This window comes from Malania oleifera, chromosome 3, assembly GCF_029873635.1.
Source record: "Malania oleifera isolate guangnan ecotype guangnan chromosome 3, ASM2987363v1, whole genome shotgun sequence".
Classification (NCBI taxonomy): Eukaryota; Viridiplantae; Streptophyta; class Magnoliopsida; order Santalales; family Ximeniaceae; genus Malania; species Malania oleifera.
This window is the reverse complement of record NC_080419.1, coordinates 1541590-1565391: the sequence shown is the minus strand read 5'-3', so window position 1 is coordinate 1565391 and position 23802 is coordinate 1541590. Positions and strand designations below refer to the sequence as shown.

General features: G+C 34.9%; 2 protein-coding genes across 3 annotated transcripts; one reads left to right on the top strand and one right to left on the bottom strand.

Annotated features, from left to right (window-relative positions):
• Positions 1–7218: 7218 nt before the first annotated feature.
• LOC131151693 (uncharacterized) lies at positions 7219–16759 on the top strand. Of its 2 annotated transcripts, XM_058103041.1 has the most exons (6): positions 7219–7549; positions 9891–10272; positions 14791–14987; positions 15098–15239; positions 15562–15721; positions 16332–16759. In XM_058103041.1, the coding sequence occupies exons 1-6, from the start codon at positions 7479–7481 to the stop codon at positions 16355–16357; spliced, it is 978 nt and encodes a 325-aa protein (XP_057959024.1). In that variant the 5' UTR covers positions 7219–7478; the 3' UTR covers positions 16358–16759. The 2 variants fall into 2 exon arrangements, with proteins under 2 accessions (XP_057959024.1, XP_057959023.1); XM_058103040.1 differs by having other exon boundaries at positions 7225–7549; positions 15562–16759.
• A 2616-nt stretch (positions 16760–19375) lies between these two features.
• On the bottom strand, positions 19376–19840 carry LOC131150336 (uncharacterized mitochondrial protein AtMg00810-like). Its single transcript, XM_058100982.1, has 2 exons — positions 19559–19840; positions 19376–19453 (listed from the first exon to the last, which is right to left on the bottom strand). Exons 1-2 carry the CDS (start codon positions 19838–19840, stop codon positions 19376–19378), a joined length of 360 nt encoding a protein of 119 aa, XP_057956965.1.
• Positions 19841–23802: the final 3962 nt, after the last annotated feature.

Below are 23802 nucleotides of genomic sequence, written 5' to 3'. Positions count from 1 at the left end.
ATATTTCAGTACCATAGTTTTATGAATCTCAGTACCATGATTATACAAACATCAGTATTATGATTATGCAGATGACAATATTATGATTATACAGTTCTCAGTATTACGTATGAACTACAGTTACAATTTATGCAGCATCATGGTTATTTCAATACTTCAGAATCATGGTAAATCAGATAGATATGTATAGAAATATATTATATGATATCAGACCCTGTTGGACTTGTAGCTATAGAGCACGGTACCGTTGCTACAGATACTATGTTACTTTATGAGTGCAACCACCTATTTAGATAATACGTGGTAAGGTCGTTCACCTAGGCCCTTGAAGAGGTTAGGTTCCCCATCCAGATATGGGTTGAGGTTGGCAAATCGACCTATGGAGTACAGTGATTTATTCGTGGTTGGCCAACCAAGGTAAATCCATCCTACAGGCCGCATAACCTTGTCATGAGGGGACACAAATAGCCACAGGGAATAGTTTCAGTTACTATTACATACGTACGGATTTACAGAAACAGAGATTATACTTATGTACACTAGAAGTACTTTGAATTATAACCTATAAAACTGCTAAGTCAAGCAACATGGAAATGGGTGGTGTATTTTATTATTTGTACTGTATTTTTGTATTTAGTTATTCATGTTTATATGAAAACAAATTTCATGATATATAGTAGCTCATTTGCCACACACTAGTAATAGCATATTTCTTCTTACTGGGCGTTGGCTCATCCTAGTATTGAATTATTTTTTAGGTGATCCAGGTAGGCGAGCAGATCAGGCTCGCAGGTAGAGCGGCTTTTGTGGTGCCCTGTCAAAGAGTGAGTATATTTTGGGAGTGTTTTTGTATATCCCAGCATCGTTGTGGGTATTTTGGGAATGTAGTGATATGTGTATATTTTGGGGAACATGTAGTACTCTGGTATTGGTTTTTGTATTGTATATATTTACATATGGATATGTTTATTCAGTTCTGCTTCTTGCTGCTTAGGTTTATGGTTGGGTTATGCCAGTATGGCATCAGAGTATGTTGAATGTTATGATATATATATATATATATATAAAACAGTTTATTTAGCAGGTTGTTACAACTTGCATCAAACATCAACCCAAATAGCAGACAGTCACCAACATAGCAGCAATCAAGCATGATCAATTTATTTTTTTTTTGAAAATATTATATATATATATATATATATATATTGTGTTTTTAAATTATGAGAGAAATCAAAATAAATTGAGAAACACTAGATTAAAACTAATTCTGACATTCTCTGGTAACGGCGCCAAAAACTTGACTCACTTCTAAAAATGAGTAGCACTAGGGCTATCCCAAGTATAGGAGTTACGTCATATAATAATTAGCCCAAATAGGTCAGATCGTCTCCACGGGGAATGTAGATTAGTTCTAAACTAACTCGAAATAAGAAAAGAAAGAAAATAAGAAAACAAATTTTACTAAACATGGTTCAGATTCAAAATCTTGGAGTTTTTGAGATTTTCTGATGAAATTAAATGACGCAAAACCTAAAATATGAATCTAACACACATAAACCAATCAACAACTCACTAATTAAACACTCAAATAGTAAACCAAAAGCAAGAACATCCTTAATCAGATTTAAATAAAGACAAACTAAACCTAAACCTCAACTATAACGTAAGAGTAATAAGCCGACTCAATACAATGCTATAAATAAACTAAATGAACGTAAACTATGAATCAACTAAATGAATGCAAACTAACTTAAACAATAAATAAACTAAACCTAACAATAGATAAACTCAAACAACTCTTAAGTAAAAATGACTAAATTTAAACTAATGAAAGGCTCCAACAAGATATTTAAAATGACCTAGAGTAAAATAATAAATTAAACTCAAGCTAATAGAAAACTCCAACAAAATATTTAAAATGATATTAAAGTGAAAAAGAAATTAAACAGTAAGGTGCTAACAAAATATTTAAAATGATATTAAAGTAAACAAAATGCAACTAAAATAACAACAAGGTATTTTAAAAAAAAATGACAATGAAGTAATCTAATACAACTAAATGATAACAAAGGAGAGAGAGAGAAAAATAAACTCAACAATACTTATCTAATGGATTAATCAACATGAACTCAACATTAAACTATTCATTAAAATAACAATAAAGTGCACAAACAACTAAACAAATTAGAATAGAGAGAGAGAGAGAGAGAGAGAGAGAGAGAGAGAGAGAGGAGAGAGAGAGAGAGAGAGAGAAAGAGATAGAGAGGAATAAAGATGGTGGCCGTAGAGTATGGAGCTCTTGCGCACATAGCTGCCTGCTCTGCTGCTGCGCGCTTCCTAGGAAAAGAAGACCCTAGCTGCCCCTTTTCTCCCAAGCCTACGGCTGCCCCTTCACCCCAAAAAAAAAAACTAAAACCCTAGCCTTCACTTTTACTTAGCTTTCCTTTTTCTCCTTTTTGCCCTCCAAAAGCACAAACCAAATTGGCTTCCCAGCCAGCGTGTATTGCCAGCGTCACTTGCATGGCCGGGTCACATCATGACCCGGCCCACTTCATTTTTTTTTCTTTTCTTGTTTCTTCTCTTTTCTTTTTTCTTTGTTCCACCTCCAAATTTGACCTTCCTGGAGTCGGTTTCTCACAAAACTTTAAACATGAAAGTTGTAGATAATCCTTTTCTATTTCTCTAAAAATTTGAATCGTTTCGATCGGAACTCGGACGGAAAAGTTATGTATAAAATATGAACAAGTATTGGTTTTGGTTCCCGGGACTTTTTCTGCGATAAAAAAATATCAAAAATTCATAAATTGCACAATAAAATTCAAGAATGATAATTTTGGCACTCTATTAAAATATTTGATAAGTTTGGACATTTAATTAAAAATATAACTCATAAAGACCGGATTAAAGTGCCAAATTGTGCAATTTTGGCGTGTAATCATTTGGTATAACATAATTTTCATGGAAAATCATACTCATGCCACACAAACGTGAATGTTATTCTAAATATAAAATCTAAATTAAAACCATGTTTTCTGTTAATGTATAAAATTCATTTCCCTGTTCAACAGCAGTATTCCCAAACACTGTATTATATCATACGTAATTTTTGAAAATAAATGTTGTATAGTAATAAATAATTTCATGAAAATGTTGACTTAATTTATCCTTTTACCTAACTTACTGAGAAACCCACAAATTTAACCAAACATGCACCTGTGGTGTTCCTAGTTCAACACCCTGAAATTTACATTTTCCTTAACAAAATTTTAGTATTATTCCATCTACTACACTTTCCTCGATCTAGAAATACCAAATACCTTATAAAACTTAAAACACCCAACTTACCCAGATTTTGAAATGGTGTCCAAGTTGACCTAACTAACGATCTACTCAAGCAGACTTAAAGAGAATCTTCCCAGGAGTAACATGGCCGTTTTCGATCGTCGAACTGGCGAAGAATGAATCCGAAAATTTAGAGAGAAGACAAAGGAGACGAAATTCTAGAGAGAGAGAGAGAGAGGATTTTTGCATGTAGGTTCTTGCTAAAAACCCTAGTTTTGTGTATTTGTACCCATGGTTTCATCGACGAGACACGTCACCTTATTGACGAGGCCAAAAAGAGAGTTCTTCGACGACCTTATAATCTTTGTCGATGACCTTCAGGCCCAAATTCATCGCTCTCGGTATATTTTCATCGATGAGACACTACGACGAGCCAGTGAAGGAGTTCATCGACGAGACTAGAAGGTTCGCCGACGAACCCTACTTTGTCCCCTTTTTTGAATTTTTTTTCCTTCCACCTATTTTCTCTCTCTTTATTATTTAATGACTATAAATTTTTGGGTCTCTACAATTGTATTCCTCCGCTATAAGTGAGGGTAATTAATAAAGATTCAGTGATTTGTTTTTTAGTTGGTGATATAAGTGATGAATAACAAATTTCGAGGACGAAATTTTTATAAGGAGGGGAGAATGTAGAGTCTCGAAAAATAATAATAATAATAATAATAATAATAATAATAATAATAATAATAATAATAATAATAATAATAATAAGTAAGAAAAAGGAGAATTTGGTTTGGCACAGGCCAAACCATTGATGGTTTTGGGTGAACTTAGAAAACCGTAGACGGTTTTGAGTTACCGTAGCTTGGTAAGGGTAAAAAAGTAAAAGTCAGTTTGGTTAAAAACCAAACCGTCAATTGTTTCAGGAAACTGTCGATGGTTTTGCCCCGGGCCCAAAACCTATAAATAGGTTTCAATTCATTTTTTTTAGGTTAAAACTTATTCCTCTTCCCCTCCCCCCCTCTCTCTCTCTCTCTCTAGCTGCGGTAGTCTCTCTCTCTCTCTCTCCTTGATTTTTCACTCGATTTAAGCCCGAATTGAAGGAGAAACATCATATCAGGATCCTGACGATGTGTCTCTGCAATTTAACCGGAGCAGTTTTGTGAGTTAGGCTTCGCAAACACCACTCCAAAACCAGGGTAAGTAAGATGTTTTAAAGTTTAATAAGTTGTTAAGAGTGTGTGGGCTTAGGAAATATTTAATGGTTATTATTTTTTGGGGTTGAGTTGATTAAATTAGGGTATATGGATACAGGGTTTTGTGTGAACGCCGCAAGTACTGTTTAGGATCCTTGCAGGCATATCTTGAGGAATCAGGTAAGAGGAATAAATTATGTCAGGAACTTTGAAAATTAACTCAATTAATTGAAAGTATAGGAATATGAAAAATACTGTAAATATAGTTTTTTGACATATTAGGCACTTGAAAATACTGGTTGAATTATCATGTATTTATCTAAACAAATATTATTTTATGAAATATCATTTAAAATTTATGTGGCATGAGAAATGTAATTTATGCTGGTTTATGATGAAATGTGATATATATTATAGGCTATGGAAATATTAAAAATACAAATATGATATTTTGATACTGGAAATGTGATTTATACAGATATGATAATTTGATATTGAGAAATGTGATATATATATACAGACATGATTTTTGATACTAAGGAATGATATGACAGAAATGATAATGGTTATAATAAAATTAGTGTGGAATTATGGAAATGAGAACCCTGATGGACCAGTGATGTATATGAGAGGATGGTACCGTTGTTAGGATATGAGTTAGTGCAACCACACTTCTCGGGGAGAGTGTTGGTATTGGCAGTTGATTGGGTTTGCGGAGAGATATTGACTGCCCCTAGGTCCGGACCAGGCTGCGGTGGGCCAATAGTACTACAGACGAGAATTGTTTTGACTTAGCCTGGTAGGCCTGCCATGGTTTAAGTCCCGCCTTCGGGTCGCACAATCCGATCATGTGGGGTGATTACATGATGATGATGTATGTTTGTCCTCAGGATGGTTTCTCATTATAGACATGATAAATCTACGTTTACAGACAAGTTGGGTTTCAGACCCAGGAAAATGTATTGAGCAAGTTCATATTTTTGAGAAAAATATATGATTGCAAATGTGTATATATATATATATATATATATATATATATATATATATATATGTATATGGATATGAGCACAGTTATTATGATTTCTCAGTTAAATTTAATTATTTAATGAATGTGTTTCTAGAACCCTAAAACTCATTTACCACACACTAATAATAATTTATTCCCTTACTGAGAGGTGTCTTACCCCTATAAATTCCAACATTTCAAGGAATCAGGAAACCATACTTGAGCGCTCTAGGGAAAGGATAGACAGTGTTGCCCAGGGTTAGTTCTAGTGTGACCCCCAGGGTGTGTAAGGATGTATTCTGTGCTTTTGGGAATGGATTATGGATGTATTATGTTTTGGGATTTGTGTATATATTTCGGAGATGGTAGTACTCTGGTATTGTATATGAGATGTATGTATATTATGCTTCCGCTCTGTTGTAGTATAACTTATGGACTGTTGTATTCGGTTACCCACTTGGGGGTTGGGTGGTATATATATATGGTATCAAGGTTTTATGTAATATATATATATATATATAGTAGAACTTTTGGGTCGTCACAACTATTGTCAGATGACTCCTAATAATGGATTACAAATCAATATATTGCCTACTACATCCTCAGGGCTAAAAGAGTTTGTTGTATGGATGTCCTTGTTCAATCGAAGTCTAATTATTATTATTTTTATTCAATATATGAGCATATACCACTTTTGCTAAGAAACCATAGGTTTTTCTTTGCAACACAAGGGATTCTAGGAAGTTCTTACGCAATTGACCAACCACCTTGTACTCGATCCTCACACCCGATACACAAAGTCAAATTCCATTCTTGTAACATTTTTTGAAATGATTACATGTTCTTCCATTTGAAATTCACACGAATACAAAATACGAATATTATATCCTTAAGAATAACATTCTCATGAACCAATCACAACATAAGGAGGTGACATGTAAATCATGAAAATTTATAGTACTCAGTTTATTTATTTCACAAGTTTGAGATTGGCAAGATGAGATCAAGCAAAATGAGATTAGATTTGATTAATTATGATAGTTATCTCACCCAATGCTTTGCTTGTCATTTGTTGGGGTTAAGACAATGATACAAGTCAATTTTTTTGGGGAACATTTGTGTGTGCTCAATTGCCTTTAAATAGAGGGAAGGTTTTTTTTTTTTTTTTTTTGGTTTATGGTTTAGTGAACTACTGTTGTTTATTTGAGCTATGGATAGGTTCTTAATTGGTCAGCTAGGACTAAGCTAGCAACGACTCTCCCATTAGTTCGATTAACACCATCATTTACAAATTATATAGGTCACGATTGAAATTATTGACTTTTGCCCTTCAATCATCTCTATGCATTTCTCTACTTCTTTCTTGAAATTTCTATTTTTTTCTCACCTCTTCTCAATAATTGAAGAACAAATCTGGTGTTTAGTGCAATCGTGTATCTCCTTCATTAATCTCTTTCCCACTCGCACAACAAAAAACTTTGAAAATTCACCTCAACAATATGTTATCAAAGTACATGGTTATTTTTTTCGGTCTTGAATATAAATGAATAAAAAATTTAAAAATCAGTTTTTTTTTTTGGCAATGCTTTGAAAAAGAAATAATAATAATAATAATAATTGAAATTATTGATTGATTTACCAACGGCCTAGGCGTTGCAATATGTTCCAAACATGCAGCCCAGCCCAGCCCGGCCTAATTGAAGTTAAAGACCGTTGGGCTTGAAAGAAGAACACCGAATTAAATCCCTGATTTTGATGGAGTTACAGCAACAGGAATTACGGAGAGAATGGCGATGATGTTTCAAAACTGTCGTCTCTGCTGCTCTCTCTCTCTCTCTCTCTAAATATGACTGCTGGTAGCTTCTGTGCTCTCCACCCAGAAGAAATATCTATTATAGTTTATAAAGCCCTCGTTAAACCTCGGAGGCTTGTTGAAATACCAAAGGACCATTGCTAGCTTTGGCGGTGATCAGAACTGGCGCGAGTTGGCAATGGCACTGGAAACGGAGGCGGTCGCTGCTCCAGAGATCCCTCTTTCCGAAACAGAAATCAATTGGGATAGGTTCGATCTCTTTTCTTTCTATCTCGTTTATTGTTGTGGTTGTTATTATTCCAATTGGCTACTCATTTTCGTGTGATTATTTGTTTATTTCTACATGCACACATTTGAAATGAATATGGTCATAGTGGTGTGTGCTTATTCGTTAGTGGTCATTAAGCATTGTTCTAAAAAACTATGAAAACAGAAAATTAGACGCAAAATATATAACTTTTAATAAAGTTAAAAGCAAAAGACTGAAGATCTACAATTTATTTGGTTAATATTTTGCTAAACTAAAAAAAATTATAACTTAATTGAATGCACATTTGTATTTGTTCAAAGCAAAAAAAAAAAAGCATCCCCGGTCCACAAGCCTCCTTGCTTTATGATGGAGGGGTTATTTCCTTGAATTTGAATCTGTGACAATGAAGTAACCTTATTGTTGATCCAAGGCCTGCCCTCTGTTTTTGCTCAAAGCAAAAAAACTTAAAATAATATGATTTACATAATGTGAATAAAAAGGACTACAAAATACAAAATGCTAAACTAAAAAAAAGAATTTACAATCATTTAACTCATTTTCCAATACCCCAAAAGCATGCATACAATAATGGAGGTTGAAAAAATGGCGATTTTTTTTGGGGTAAATTTGGTCATTGCACTGTAAAAATTGGATAGGTTTGATCCATGGCTATTGGGGCCTCCTAAAAGGATATACTAAGAAAACAAATACAAATAAAAATAAAGGGATCCATTGTTTTTCATCGTCCCTATATACTTCTGGTAAGAGTCGGTTCAGCGAATTAGAAAATTGAGGAAGAAATCAGTTGGAATAAAGAAATTTAATGAATTTTTAAAGATTAATTTTATTTCAAAATTTGCATGCAGTTTTATTTATTTATTTTATTAAAAATTGTGCGCAAAATAACCTAGTTGAAATTGAAAACCAGCAATGCAGACAACTTTGTCATCCTTCACTGTACAAGAAACAAAAAATAGAAAGTAAAAATGATAACAAGCAACCCCTTACTTTTTTATTTGACGAATTTATCTTCACTTCTGCTTGCTGAGGATCGAGTTTTTAGTAACAGGCTTTTTCATTCTTTGATCCTTCTTTAATCTTAGCCTATTCTGCTTTAGATTTCTAATAATATAAACTTATTTTATGGGCTTTCAGTCAATATAATAGTTTAATTTGGGGATAATGGGGTTAAATGCTCTCTTTATCACTGAATTTTATAAATTTTCTGTATTGATCACCGATATTTTCCCTAATGGGGTCACAGTTAATTAATCATTGCAATTTTTGTCAAATAATTATACCAGATTGCACTTGGATTGCAATAATTTATATTCAGAAGGTACAGTACAGTGATCACATTAGATTTTATTTTTTAAATTTAATTTTCATTTACAGTGACTAATGTATAATATTTTTTAAAGTTCAGGGAGCACTTGAGCATTTTAACTCTGGTATAAAGATGTTAGATCTCAGGTTTGTGTTTCTGGCATAATTTAAAAATTCTCACTACTGGATTATTTCCCAGTGCAGCAAATCTTGCCAGTTTAAATGGCAGAGACAAATGTTTTGCATCATGTTCTATTATTGGGAATAAGGTGTGTTGTCAGCTCTTAATGGTAATCTGTTGGATTAGATCATCTGGGAATATTTAAGGAGATATTGGACACATAGCTTGTACTAAGACATAAGAGGTATATGACATTGGAGAATGTATTGTAGTGTCCTATGTTCCGTGTTTCATTCCTTCATAGGGAAGGAGTGAGAAATTATGTTTGCCTGGTCTGTAATATGACGGTCATGCTTTATTTGGAACCATGCATTAAAGAATGTAGTAAGCAGTGAGGGTTCACTGGTGCTGCACGCAAAAATTTCTTTTATCCCTGCACTCATTGAAGTTAAATTCATGCAATTTAGACCTATCCCAGGCTGAGTCCATATGATTTTGTTCAATCTCAAAATGGAATTTTTTTTTCCCAATATTCATACTGTCCTCATGCATGTGAAATGTGATCCATTAAGGCATAACTTTGAGTTGGATTTTAGTATATACCTAAAGCTATAGCTGGAACTGACCTGTTTGCCCTTTTTCATTTGTAAATACATTTAAGTTATTCAGTTAGGATGATTGATGCAATATTTTTTTGTGCTAACTCATGTTCGAAACTTAATGAATTTTATTCAATAGTGGATTGGATTTTCATTTTTTTTAAATTCTATTTTTTTGCCTCTATATATGATATCTGAGGTGGCTTGCTTATTTTTTGAAATTTTCTTTTACTTAGAGTTGGGTTGAATCATTTTTTTGTTTTTTGTTTTTTTATTTCATGATCTCAAATGTAGGTTGGACAAGACAAGGTTTCATATTATCGGGGCTGTCCTCTTTACTGCTCAGTCAGCGCTACTACATCCCACAGCAGTAGTGAAGACTAGAATGCAAGTAGCTGGTTCTGAACTTTTGCGCATGCACGGAATAACAGTATTCAGTCATACATTGAAAAATGATGGTATCCCCGGCATTTTCAGAGGCTTTGGTACTTCTGCCATTGGCTCATTGCCAGGCAGGGTCTTGGCATTGACGTCACTTGAAGTATCAAAAGATGTGATGCTAAAGTATACTGAAGGTCTTAATATGCCTGAGGCAACACGTGTTGGCGTTGCAAATGGAGTGGCAGGCATGTTGTCAAATTTAGTTTCTTGTGTGTACTATGTACCTTTGGATGTGGTAGGTAAACTAATTTACTTCTGTTGTCCTATATTCCATTCATGCATGTATGTGTCTGTTGAAGGCTGTAAAATTTAGGCTAATGACCAGCAGCTTCCATGTTTAATACAGCCCAAATGCTTGCTGCTTTATACAACAACAACAACAACAATAACAACTAAGCCTTAAATCACCATAAGTGGGGTCGGCTACATGAATCCTTTTTTTCCAATTTGCATGATCTTGGGAAAAAGAATTTTGTATTTGCAATCATATTGTAGTAGGTCCAAGGGATAGATCCAGGGCTCTTTTTTCAGGGGGACCAAAGTAAATGCTAAAAAATTATTCTATAAAGACGAGAAAAACAATCCCCACTATAAGTAAAAGAATAGAAGTTATACTTGTGATGAATTTTCTATAACTTTGTTAATTGAGTATGGTTGAATACTCTTATCCTTGCAAAACCTCCACCAAAAATATCTAAGATAGTTATTTAATATTTGTGAAATACTAATCTGATCACCAATTGAACATGTGCTTTAGAGGATTAATTCTGCATCATAATATTATAGCTTTGCTCTTTCTAGCCCCTCAAAATTTGTAATACCAAATCCAATCTACTAAATGTATGTTTTTATGTTGGATATTTGGAGATTATTAACACAAAACATTCTGATTATTTCTTTAAATAAATAACTTCTTTTGCTTAGGGACTAAGGGTGCAAAATCTATTACTTTGGCAAGCTTCTCTATGATATTATAAATTACAAGGTGCATTTACGAGCTTCCTTGTTTTGGTTGTGGGAGATGGCTCCTAGTGGGGGTTTCGTTTTCTCAAGATCACCTATTTTTAATTTGGGTAAATTTCAGTCCTCTATTGCACCTCAGTTCCAAATGTTTTTTATTTTGGCTGTCAATTCCTTTTAACTTTCAAGTTTCAGCCAATTTGCAATGTCATCCTTAATCATCTTGGCCCAATAGATGTTAATCCACCTGACATATTATTGGTACCTTAAGTTACTTTTGTGCTCTTTACAAGATGCCAAAAAAAGGCCAAATCTATCTGTTCTCGTGCTACCTCACCCTTGTTTCTGCTGCCTTAATGTGATTTTGAGTGTGTTGGCTTGGAGTTCAAGCTATGTCCATTTTGTAGCTTAGAGGGATAAAAATTAATTTCTTAGATTCTAGTCATGGGTTTGTCAAGTGGGTTAACCTCTGTCAGCCAAATTTGACACTCGAGGATCAAATTGCAATTTAGTTGCAAGTTAAAGGAGTCAAATGCTAAAATTAACAATCAAGGATTGAAGTGCAATTAGGTAAAAATTCAAGGATTAATTGTGCAGTTTACCTTTTTATTTTGTTAGTGTTAGGTGGTTGAAAAATGTAAAAAAAGATGCATAGAGGACATTAAACTTTGGTTGGCTGGTTACAAACGTGGAACTGTTGAGCATTAGTTTTGTTGTGATGGTGAATATGGAAAGTTGCAAGTATGTGGCCATTTAAGGCCAATGCAATTTCAAGAAGTTTTTTTTTTGGCAATTATGTTTACTCAATATGCTATTGTTTTCTACAATTCTACTTCTAATTTACCTATCGTATATGCAAAAGTATGAATATTATATATAATTTCGTGGACAAAAATATCCTTAGCTTTTAAAGGTAATACAATTTTTTTACAAAGAATTAAATTCAACTAAAATTATATATAAAATTGCATTTGAAAATTTCAATTTAAGCAGGTCAAGGTTTGAACCTAAAAATATCAATTTAGTTAATTTAAAAGACAATGAACATAAAACAACAGCAACAACAAAACCAACCAAGCCTTAGTCTCACTAAGTGGGGTTGGCTATATGAATCCTTTTCCGCCAATTTATGCGATTATGGACCATTTCTTTTGATAGATTCAAGGATATTAAATCCTTACTCAATATCTCCTCCGAAGTTATTTTAGGTTTACCCCTACCCCTTCTATTGCCCCCCACAGTAACTAAGTCACTCTTCCTCACAGGTGCACTATAAGGCCTACGTTGCAAGTGTCCATACCATCTGAGTCGTCCCTCTCTTATCTTATCTTCTATAGGAGCTACACCTAACTTACCACGAATATGTTCATTCCTTAATTTATCTTTCAATGTTATACCACTCATCCATCTAAGCATTCTCATCTCGGCAACTTTTACTTTTTAGATATTATGTTTCTTCGTCGCCCAACATTCCGATCCATATAGCATAGCTGGTCTTATAGCTGTCCTATAAAACTTCCATTTCAATTTTTAGGGTATTCTACGATCACATAGCACACTTGAAGCACTTCTCCATTTTAACCAACCCGCTTTAACTCTATGCATTACATCATCTTCAATTTCTCCTTCAGCTTGCATAAATGATCCAAGGTATCGAAATCTACAAGTGCTATTTATTTCTTTATCATCAAGTTTAACTTTGTCTCCAATATGCCTCCTATCATTACTAAAATTACATTTCATATATTCTGTTTTATTTCTACTTATCCTAAAGCCTCTAGATTCCAAAGCTTCTCTCCATAATTCTAACTCTGTCTCTACTCCGTCCCTAGTTTCGTCAATCAATACAATATCATCTGCAAACAACATATACCATGGAACCTCCTTTTGAATACTATTAGTCAATTGGTCCATCACTAAAGCAAAAGATAAGGACTCAAAGTAAATCCTTGATGTACACCTATGGTAATTGGAAATTCTCTAGTTTCTCCATCTATAGTCCTTACACTAGTCATTACTCCATCGTACATATCCTTAATGACATCGGTATACCTACAACATACACCATTTTTTTCTAAAACCCACCATAGAACTTCTTTAGGTATCCTATCATATGCTTTCTCAAGGTCAATAAATCTTCCCCTTGATTCTCCTAAAATATATTTTGCTATCTTTTTAATAGAGTTAGCTAATCTATTCCAAAGAGTATTTGTATCTATCCCATCCTCTAAGGTCCAATCCCCATCTTTGATCATTTTATCTTTAAATTTTATTATATTTTCTCCTTTTAGGTTCCACCATCTAGTTCTCCTGCACTCGTTTATTTTATCCTTTTTCTTCCATTTTTTAATACATATATCTAACACTAAGACTCTATGTTGTGTGGTTAGGCTTTCACCTGGAATAACTTTACAATCTTTGCATGATAAATGATCTACCCTCCTAGTTAAAAAAAATCTATTTGATTTCTATTTTGTCCACTTTTAAAGGTTATTAAGTGTTCTTCTCTTTTCTTAAAGCAAATATTTCTTATACTAAAATCATATGACATAGCGTCTAAGATCATATCTCCAGACTCAATTTTGTCTCCATATCCATATCCTCTATGTATCCTCTCATAATTTTTATTATCTTTTCCAATGTATCCATTCAGATCTCCTCCTATAAATATTTTTTCAGTCCCTGGTATGCCTTGTATAATACTATCCATACACAACAACAACAACAACAAATCCAAGCCTTAGTCCCACTAAGTGGGGTCGGCTATATGAATCCTTTTCCGCTAATTTATACGATCATGGACCATTTCTTTTGATAGATTCAAGGATATTAAATTCTTACTCACTATCTTATGAATCCGTACCGAATTCATATCATAGTGATCTGACAAATTTTACGCTGGCTGTCAGCTACCTAACGCAATCCTCCTCCTTAACCTGGGCTTGGGACCAGCTGTGTGTGAAAAAATTAGGACATTAAGTGCATTACAGGCGGAGTTACAATGAACATAAAAGTATCATAAATATTAAATGCTGAAAATATATCCTAAAAAGCATAATGAACCACCTTTTTGGCAGGTTCTAAAACTTCAGTTAAGTTTTTAGTATTATTAAAATAAACAATGCTATAATTTTTAAAAGATAAATATTAGGAGCAAAATCATAAATATAGACGTGCCCTTGAAATAAAAAAGGTTAAAATTATTTAAATTTGAGTGAACTTACTAATTTATGATTAAGTTAATAAAAAAAAAGTAGAACTTTGAGGTTTTCGAAAACTAAAGCAAATTTATTGACATTTTAAATGGAGTAAGTCATAAATTGATTTTTTTATGAAATAAAGAAAGGAAAAAAAGATGCATAATACATTTAGTATATTTTTTATACACAGAGTTCTGTGCTAATTAAATTTTAATACTTATCATACATAATATATCTAAATATAATATAGTGTAATTTATGTTTTCCTATCGTATTAGAATGTATTGTGTCCTTGCATGATGAGGTTCCCTTATTCATATCCACATTTAATAATTACAAAGAAAATACAAATGCTAATAAATAATTTTGAGTTTTCTTATTTATATTCGAATAATGTATTGCTAATTTGTTTTTAAAAGTCTAAATTATATTTGAAATTATCAAATATCACTCAAGATTATTCATTCTCAATCACGTGCAATGCACATGACATTTCACTAGTCTATTAAAATAGTGTGATAGTGTCATTAGAATCAGGTGTGGTATTTATCCTTCATGATGCTCTCATTATGATTGACATGATTTTTTCTCAGATTTGCCTTAGATTAATGGTTCAAGGGCTTCCTGGGACTACATTTTGCAGTGGGCCATTTGATGTTATTCGTAAGGTGGTAAAGGATGAAGGGTTTCGTGGTATGTATAGAGGCTTTGGATTAACAGCTGTGACTCAATCCCCTGCATCTGCACTTTGGTGGGGGACTTATGGTGCTGCTCAACACATTATTTGGAGGTATACTTGTATGTCCACCTGATCTGTCACATACTTGTTCATGTTGCTAAATCATTTTATGTGGGACTGGAATTTTTGTTTCTTATTATGTTATTTTATTCTAATTTTAGGAGCTTGGGCTATAGAGATGATTTGGAAAGGAAACCGTCTCATATTGAGATGATTGCAGTTCAGGCCTCAGCAGGAATGGTGGCTGGTGCTTGTTCCTCAGTTATTACTACTCCTATAGACACCATAAAGACACGACTTCAGGTAATGTAATGTGTTGTAGTAATCTTCCCTTTCTTTTGGACTGCTGCTGTCCTGGGAGGACCAGGGGCAGAGCTAGAATTCTGGTTGTGCAGAAGTGTAAACTTATTTTCTTGGTTTTCTGCTTTAATGAGATTGGGGAAAATTATTTTTGTTTTCCTCATTATTTTCTTCTCCTAGGGCAGGGGTACACAGCCTCCAGCTTAGTTCCAGATGCATTTTTCAAAAATATAATTTCTTTCTTTCTGAACCTGTGTTTGGTTTGGTGCCTTGTTGGGCACATCATAGCAACTCCTAATCATTGTGTGGCTTTCTGACTTTGAAGGTCATGGATAATTATGGTGTTGGAAGGCCATCTGTAATCAAGACGACGAAGGCACTCCTGAAAGAAGATGGATGGAGGGGTTTTTATAGAGGATTTGGACCTCGGTTCTTAAATATGTCTCTCTATGGAACTACAATGATTGTTACTTATGAACTGATAAGTATGTTCCCGTTCCATATATTCCCCTATGGATCCCATGGTTAGGGATGAAAACAATCATTAGTCATATGTGAAAAGACCAGCTTTGTAGTTTCATTTTTTGATCTTCGATTCTATTGATTTCCTCTGTACATCCGGTCAAATTTTTTATGAAAACAGTTGAAATTGTGTTTCAGTTTTAAGCCGTTTTGAAATTCATAATCTTATATAGAAACTTCTTTTTGAAATTTTCAACAGGATGTCTTTGTCCACCAAGAAATTTATATGTTTTGATATGTAAAAGTGTAAAATCTCATGCAGAAGGCTCCCACGCCATTGGAGTCTGATGTGTGCAATCTTTTCAAACATGGAGAGATTGTTTCTGTGATTTATGTGGGACATAAGTTGACGTTAAAATATTTTTTTTGAAGAACGAATTGTTTAGGAACAACTATCAACATAGTTCCGGTGATGTGCCATTTGTTGTGATACATTGCTTGTAGACATTTATTCCAGATTCCCTAGACAGTTTGGGTTCTAGATGGGCCCTTTTATTGAGTATAAATCTATTAAAAATGAAATCTAATCACTTTTTATTTTGTTTTTTGTTTTTTTTATCCCTGTTCAATCAGAGAGATTGTCAGTAAAGGCAAAATGATACTTCATGCTTGGTCCAGATACTGTCAAAAGTAGCAGTCCTGAACTGCAAAAGCCTTCAGTGGATCTTCATTTTTGTTTCAGAAACTAGTTAGCCTTCCAGATATTATATGCCTAAGGGCTCAGTATTAGAATGTGAAACTTTCCTGGGAGGGGTTGTTTGGCTTTTGTTATAGTCTCTTCCTTCTTCACAATTTTTGATGAGAAGGTATGTTGACATGCTGTTTTTCGTTTCCATGCTTTGGATGCATAAGCTGGCATTGCAATTTTGTCACCTAATTCTTTCTGTAGTTATTGAAAATTCAAAAGCAGCATGGAATTCAAGTGGTTTTTCTATGAATGGGTTGCAAGGAAAAAAATTATCCTACCATTCTTAATAAATATTATCGACTGTTTACAATCAGGATGCAACATGCTTCATCATGTGGACAAGTCTATAGGGTTTCTTTATATTGGGATCAGATGAATGTTCTTTTAAGTTCTGTTGAACCCTGAATAAATGATGAAGGAAAAAATGTAGTACCAATGATCACAAGGGTTTTTTTTTTGGGGGTAAAAAGATAAGCACATAGACTTTGGATGGCATTATCTACTCCCCTAGTAGACTCTACTGGCTAGGACGATTTTCTTGCCTGACACTCTGTCTGACTGGTTGGTAAAAACCAGTTTCCAGTGAACTAGCTTGCAGATGTTCCTAAGAACAGTGAAGTATGCTCTCAAATTGAATCGCACAGGGTAATAATACAAGTTTCAGTGTCAATGTTATATTGATCTGATGGAATAGATCTTCATATAGACTTCAGTATTCTATGACCAGGTATGAATTGAAATACTGAAAAAATTTGTTACTTTGGTTTGGGTGGAAATGGAATAGCTGTTGGAATGAGGTAGGAATGGAAAAGAAATTCTGTAGGAATAAACTAATTTTCAAGAAAGTCACTACTTTTGTATATTCTATCTAACATGGAATAGGGTAGGAATAGACATTTTCACAGTGAAATCATTGCATATCTATTCCCTGTTGTCTTCACAAAATTTTTTCCTTGTCATTTGCTTTATGATGGCAGCATTTTTTCTTTTGTCAGTGATTTAATCTCTATATTATGGCTATTTTATTCCTAGAAATAAACATTCTGCAAACCAGTAATGTAATAGTTTTTTTTAAAAAAAATCATTGTCAAGGCAAAGTTTTTGCTTCTTTTTGGGCACTTTCTTTTTGGGATATTTAGGGTGATATCACTGTCCAATCTTCAAAGGTGTTGGAGGGCAGCACCATTGTGATTAGCTAATTCATGGAGGACGTCTTATCATCCTCCTCCTGTACATCTGTTGTGATGTTCATGGATTTTGTTATCTGAATAAAAGAAAAAAAGATATTGATGAACATGAAAGTACATAGGAATAACATTTTCATTGTGATAGTCATTCCTTGAAATTTTCATATTAGTTAGAATAAGGGTAAAGGACACTGACCTTCTCTTAGGTTTGGCAAAAGAAGTGGACCTCCCTTAAGGTTTCAAAATTCCACAAACCTCAGTTTGAGAAAAAATTGCATACTTCCCTTGAGATTTCAAAAATCTCATGGTCTGCTTGCAGAAAGGCATGGATCTCCCTTGAGCTGTGAGAAAAAGACAAGCTCATGGAGGGGTGTAAGTATTCCAAAAATCAAATGTTAAGGAGATCCATGGGATTTCTAAAACCTCGAGGGAGTTCTGTTAAAAGTGGTTCATGGGATTTTTAAAATCTCAAGAAAGGTTTCCATCCCTTCACCAAACCTTCTAGATTCAACAGTAGGGCCTCATATCACTCTGGATCTTATTCTTTCTCCTGACTGCTGAGGGTTGCAGAATCTGAAATCCTGTTTTCCCCCTCCTAGTGATGGATGGTTTTGGAATGGTTTGTATTAGGGCTGTTTTTGTTTTGGGTAGCAATATATTCAGGGTCTGTTTGGGACCTTGGATTTGGATTTGGAGTATTAGAGGGGAATCCGGTAGAGGAGAATCTGGAGACAATCAAGAGGATTCTCCACTTCTATAGCAGTTTTTTAAATTTCGAATAGTAAATTTGTTATTCTGTTGTAATGTTAACATAGAGCAACGTTAACATATTCAGATGTAAATATTTCTATAAATTTGAAGATCCTCACAGCAGTTACGCTTGAGGCGTTACCTTCTCATGGTATTAGAGCCACTTTTGGTTAATAAGCGTAACTGCTGTGAGGATCTTCATATTTATAGAAATATTTACAGCTGTATATGTTAACGTTGCTCTATGTTAACGTTACAATAGAATAACAAATTTACTATTCAAAAATTAAAAAACTGCCATACAAGTGGAGAATCCTCTTGATTGTCTCCGGATTCTCCTCTGATAACCCCCCTCAAAGTTGGCGTGGTGGAATGTGGAAACACGCACAACTTGGCACGATCCAATAGATAATGTAGTTTAGCAACCCCTTTAGTGAAAACATCTGCTAACTATAGTTGAGAGGGGACAAACGCCAAACTGAGAACCCGTTGAGCAACAAGCTCCCTAACAAAATGATAGTTGACGGCGATGTGCTTAGAGCGAGATTTGGTGACAGGATTTGATGCTATAAATATGGCACTGTTATTGTCACATAGCAGTTTTGGAGGAGAGGAGAGTTTGATATGTAGTTCACGTAATAGTTGAAGTGTCTAGGAGAGTTCGGCAGCTACAAATGCAAGAGCCCAGTATTCTGCCTCCGTGCTGGAATGTTCGACGGTGATTTGCTTCTTAGAACACCATGAAATTAAATTTTGTTCAAAATAAACAGCAAAACCTATAATAGACCGTCAAGTATCAGGGCAACCGGTCCAATCAGCATTAGAGTAACCAACCAGAGTTGAACAAGGATCCTGTGATAGCTGAAGACCATAGTGGTATGAGTGAGATTTGGTGACAGGATTTGATGTTATAAAATGGCACTGTTATTGTCACATAGCAGTTTTGGAGGAGAGGAGAGTTTGATATGTAGTGCACTTAATAGTTGAAGTGTCTAGGAGAGTTCGGCAGCTACAAATGCAAGAGCTTGGTATTCTGCCTCAGTGCTGGAACGTGCGACGGTGATTTGCTTCTTAGAACACCACGAAATTAAATTTCAACCAAAATAAACAGCAAAACCTATGGTAGACCATCGAGTATCAAGGCAACCGGCCCAATCAGCATCAGAGCAACCAACCAGAGTTGAACAAGGATCTTGTGATAGCTGAAGACCATAGTGGGATGTGCCTTTAATGTATCGTAAAATATGCTTCAAGGCACGAAAGTGATCAATAGTACGAGCATGCATATATTGACAGATGGAATTAACACTGTAAGACAAATCTGGACGTGTAAGAGTCAAATATTGCAAGGCTCCAGCCAATGAGCGAAATTGTGTTGCATCTGAATATGCTGTACCAGTTTCTGAAAGATGAGAATCGACCACAAAGGGTGTGGAAATTGGTTTGCAGTCCACCATTTCAGCGCGAGTCAAAAGATCTAGAGCATATTTTGCTTGACTCAGAAAAAGCCTTTGTCATTGCAAATAACCTCAACACTAGTAGAGATCACCCTGATCTTTCATAAAAAATTCTATGGCAAGAAGCTCAATAAGAGTAAAAAGCATGGTTGGACTGTTGCCAGTAATAACCATATCGTCAATGTACAAAAGGAGATAAATAACACCATGTTGACCATGATAGACAAAGAGAGACGAATTTGCATGGCTTACAAGAAAACCAAAACCAAGGAAAAAAGTGCTGAAATGCTGAAACCAAGTCCTTGGAGCCTGTTTAAGGCCATAAAGGGCATGCTGCAAATGACAAACATTATTTGACAATTGTGCATCAATATAACTTGGAGGTTGTTCTATATAGAATTCCTCTGAAAAAAAGCCATGGAGAAACACATTTTTTACGTCAAGCTGATGAAGGCACCAACCATGCATGGTGGCAAGATATAAGATAATCCGAACAGTAGCAGGGCGAACAATTGGACTAAAAGTCTCTTCAAAATCGATGCCACGCTTCTAAGAAAATCCTTGTGCAACAAGGCAAGCTTTGTGACGCTCGATAGTTCCATCTGCTCGAAGTTTTGTTTTGAATATCCACCGACAGCCTACAACATTATGATCAGAAGGATGAGGTACCAAGCACCAAGTGTTATTTTGCTTAAGTGCGGTAATTTCATCATCCATTGCAGAGAGCCATTCTGGATGTTTTACAGCCGACTTAAATCCACGAGGCTCTTTAATGGCATCTGTACATGAAACCATTGAGGAGTTGACAAACCGATTAACGAATGTGTTAAGCGTCCCACCTGGGAGTATAAAGTCCAAGGGAGGGGGGTGAATGGATTCTTTTTGCATATTTGGGCTTTCTCTATAAAATTAAATTCTTGCTAAGATTCAAGCAATTATATCACAATATATGAAACATAAATCAAGCACAATACATAAAATAAAGAGTGTAGGGAGGGAAAGCTTAAACACCGGAGTTTTAACGTGGTTCGGCACCAAGCCTACATCCACGCCTTAGCACTAAGCCAAAGATTCCACAATCCACTATAAAACTCCTTCACCGGCGGAGCAAGCCTTACAATTCGGGTACCAAACGCTACACTTGGGAACAAATCCCTACCGTGCTCACCAAGAGCCACAAGGATCACCAAGATGCCTTGCAAGTCGGTTCACCAAGAACTTTCACCAAACGGTTCACAAAGAACCTTTTACAAGAAGATGAATACAAATGATGCTTCTTTAATTTGAGCTGATACAAAACAATCCTCACACTACTCTCTTAAGAAATGATTCAAACAAGACTAGAGAACAAGAGAGTTTGAGCACTTGTGAATGAATAACAAAAATGCAAAGTGCCTAGGTTTTGTATAAAATGATATTTTTCACTATTAGCTTGTAATAATAATCAAAACCATGCTAAACAAGTCCATGGACTTGTATTTATAGCCAAAAACCTTTACTAGCCGTTATTGGACCGTTGGGAGAAAGTCCCAAAAGAAAATAGCCATTTTCTAGCCGTTATTACGGTGTTCACGATGCGTCTTGTCGGCTAGTGACCCCCACTCGTCGACTAGCGGCACTTTGCCAGCAATGTAAACATTCTGCTTGGACTCGTTGACGAGTTGCACCCAATCGTCGACAAGTGCCCTGAATCAGAAAAAGTCATCAACATGAAAGTTGTGAGATTTTTTCTTAGCTTTCCAGGGACACCAAGATTGTCCTTTTTGGACTTTTCTAGCAAAAGATATCCCCCAAATACCGAGAGGTGTTTAGGACTCAAGGCTACACTACGTTAGTCGATGATTGCTCTGTTTTTCCTTATCAAAAAGCCTTTTAATGACTTAAAACATTCTTGGACAAAAGTATATGAAATATATTAAGTCTAATGAAGATTAAAACTTGTCCAAGTGAGTTTCCCTTTGAATATAAAATATCTTGATTAATAAAACACATTTGAAAGCTTATTTCGATATCTTATATACTAAATATCTCCTCTATAAAAGTATTCTTGACTTTCTTGAGTCTTTAGGACATAAAGCTTGTTTTGAAAAAATAGGGACTAAGTATGAAAATGTTTATAAAACCAAGTTGTTGAAAACTTATCCCTTTTGAAAACATATTTGAGTTTAGGATTCATTTGTCAAACTCTTTGATTTAACTTTGAAAACTATGAATATTGAGTTTGTGACTTTGGTGAAATCCTATAAACTCATCTGTCCTAGTGTGCATACATTTTGCTCAACTCTTGCTCAGAAATCATGCACGAACTAAAACCTCAAGAGTTACAAAAATAAACTACCTCAAACACACACCCACATTACAAATAATACAATCATTAAGCTTTGGTGCTTGAGTCCTTTCCGAGTGAGTTTCCATCTGATATTTCCTACTTGACGTCTACTCGGTCCAATCTTTGCCTTTGATCCAATATTTCATGTATTCTTCACTGGAACCTGTACTAAACATGATCTACAAAGATGAAATATACTAGGAATAAAATATAGGTTAATATCATCAAAACACTTTAAGCCATGATTATGTAGCCCCCAAGGCTAATAGAATGAATAGTGTGAGGCTTAAGAATACCGTCCTTTGCATGAGTAATCATTGGGTGTGTAGAGAAAGTTGGTTGGGAGGTTGAAGGAGGTGTTGTAGGTATGACTTCCAATGCCATCGCGGGCGAGGGTGGCTGAGGAGAGGCAGCAAACGTGGAAGACGTTGCTAATGTTGAAGGCAGCACAAGTGGCAGCAAATTGCTGTTGTTGTCTGCACAAGAGCACAAAAAATGGGAGCCTCGCGATCGATGGAAGTCACACCTGTAGAAGATTTATTTTCACATGGCAAAGAGTTTTAAGAGGATCAATAAAAGTGATATAATCTGTAGAAACCAAAGTTGGTAAACTTGTTGTGACATAAGGGAAATGATCCTAAAAAAATTGCACATGACAAGAGACATAAACTCTGTTAGTGTTTTTATCCAAACACCGAAAACCTTTATGGAGAAGACTATAGCCTAAGAAAACAAAAGGAATTGAATTAGGAGACAATTTATGAGGCATATAGTCACGCAAAGAAGGAAAGCAAAGGCAACCAAAAGTGCGAAGTGAAGAGTAAGAAGGAGATTTACCAAATAAAATCGCATAAGGGGTTTTCCCTTCAAGAACCGGTGATGGGAGGCGATTGATGAGATAGCAAGCCGTTGAGAAGGACTCCACCCAATGTAATGGAACACTAGAATGAAACATGAGGGTGAGACCAATTTCAGTTATATGACGATTTTTTCTCTCAGCAATACTGTTTTGACTAGGAATGTAAGGACAAGCAATGCGTTGAACTATACCACACCCACGAAGAAAAGAGGTAAAGCGGTTTTTGGTAAACTGCGTGACACCATCACATTGGAAGGATATAATGTTTCTGTCAAATTAAGTAGTGACATACTTATAAAAACGGACAAAAATATCAAAGAAATCTGACTTAAGCTTTAAAGGAAAAATCCAACTAAAGCGAGAAAAGTCATCAATAAATACATAATAATATATCCATATGGAGAAGTGATGGGTGAAGGGCCCCATAAATCGCAATGTATTCTTTCAAACAATGAGGAGCAACGTTGTTCTAAATTGGAGAAAGGTAAACGATGATTTTTTCCCAATTGGCAACCAAAACAAGGTGCAGAATCAAACTTGCTTTTATTAGAAATGGTAATATCCCCATGCTTATTCAAAAAAGAAACAATGCGAGAAGAAGGATGTCCCAATTAGGCATGCCAAATATCTTATGTAGCACGAGAATTACATAAAGAAAAACTAGATAAAAAATTTGCATAGGCACGGTTAAGAATGTAGAGACCTTTCTCACATTGGCCGACTCCCACCACCACTTTTGTTGCTAGATCCTGTATGGTAAAGCTAGTAGAAGAA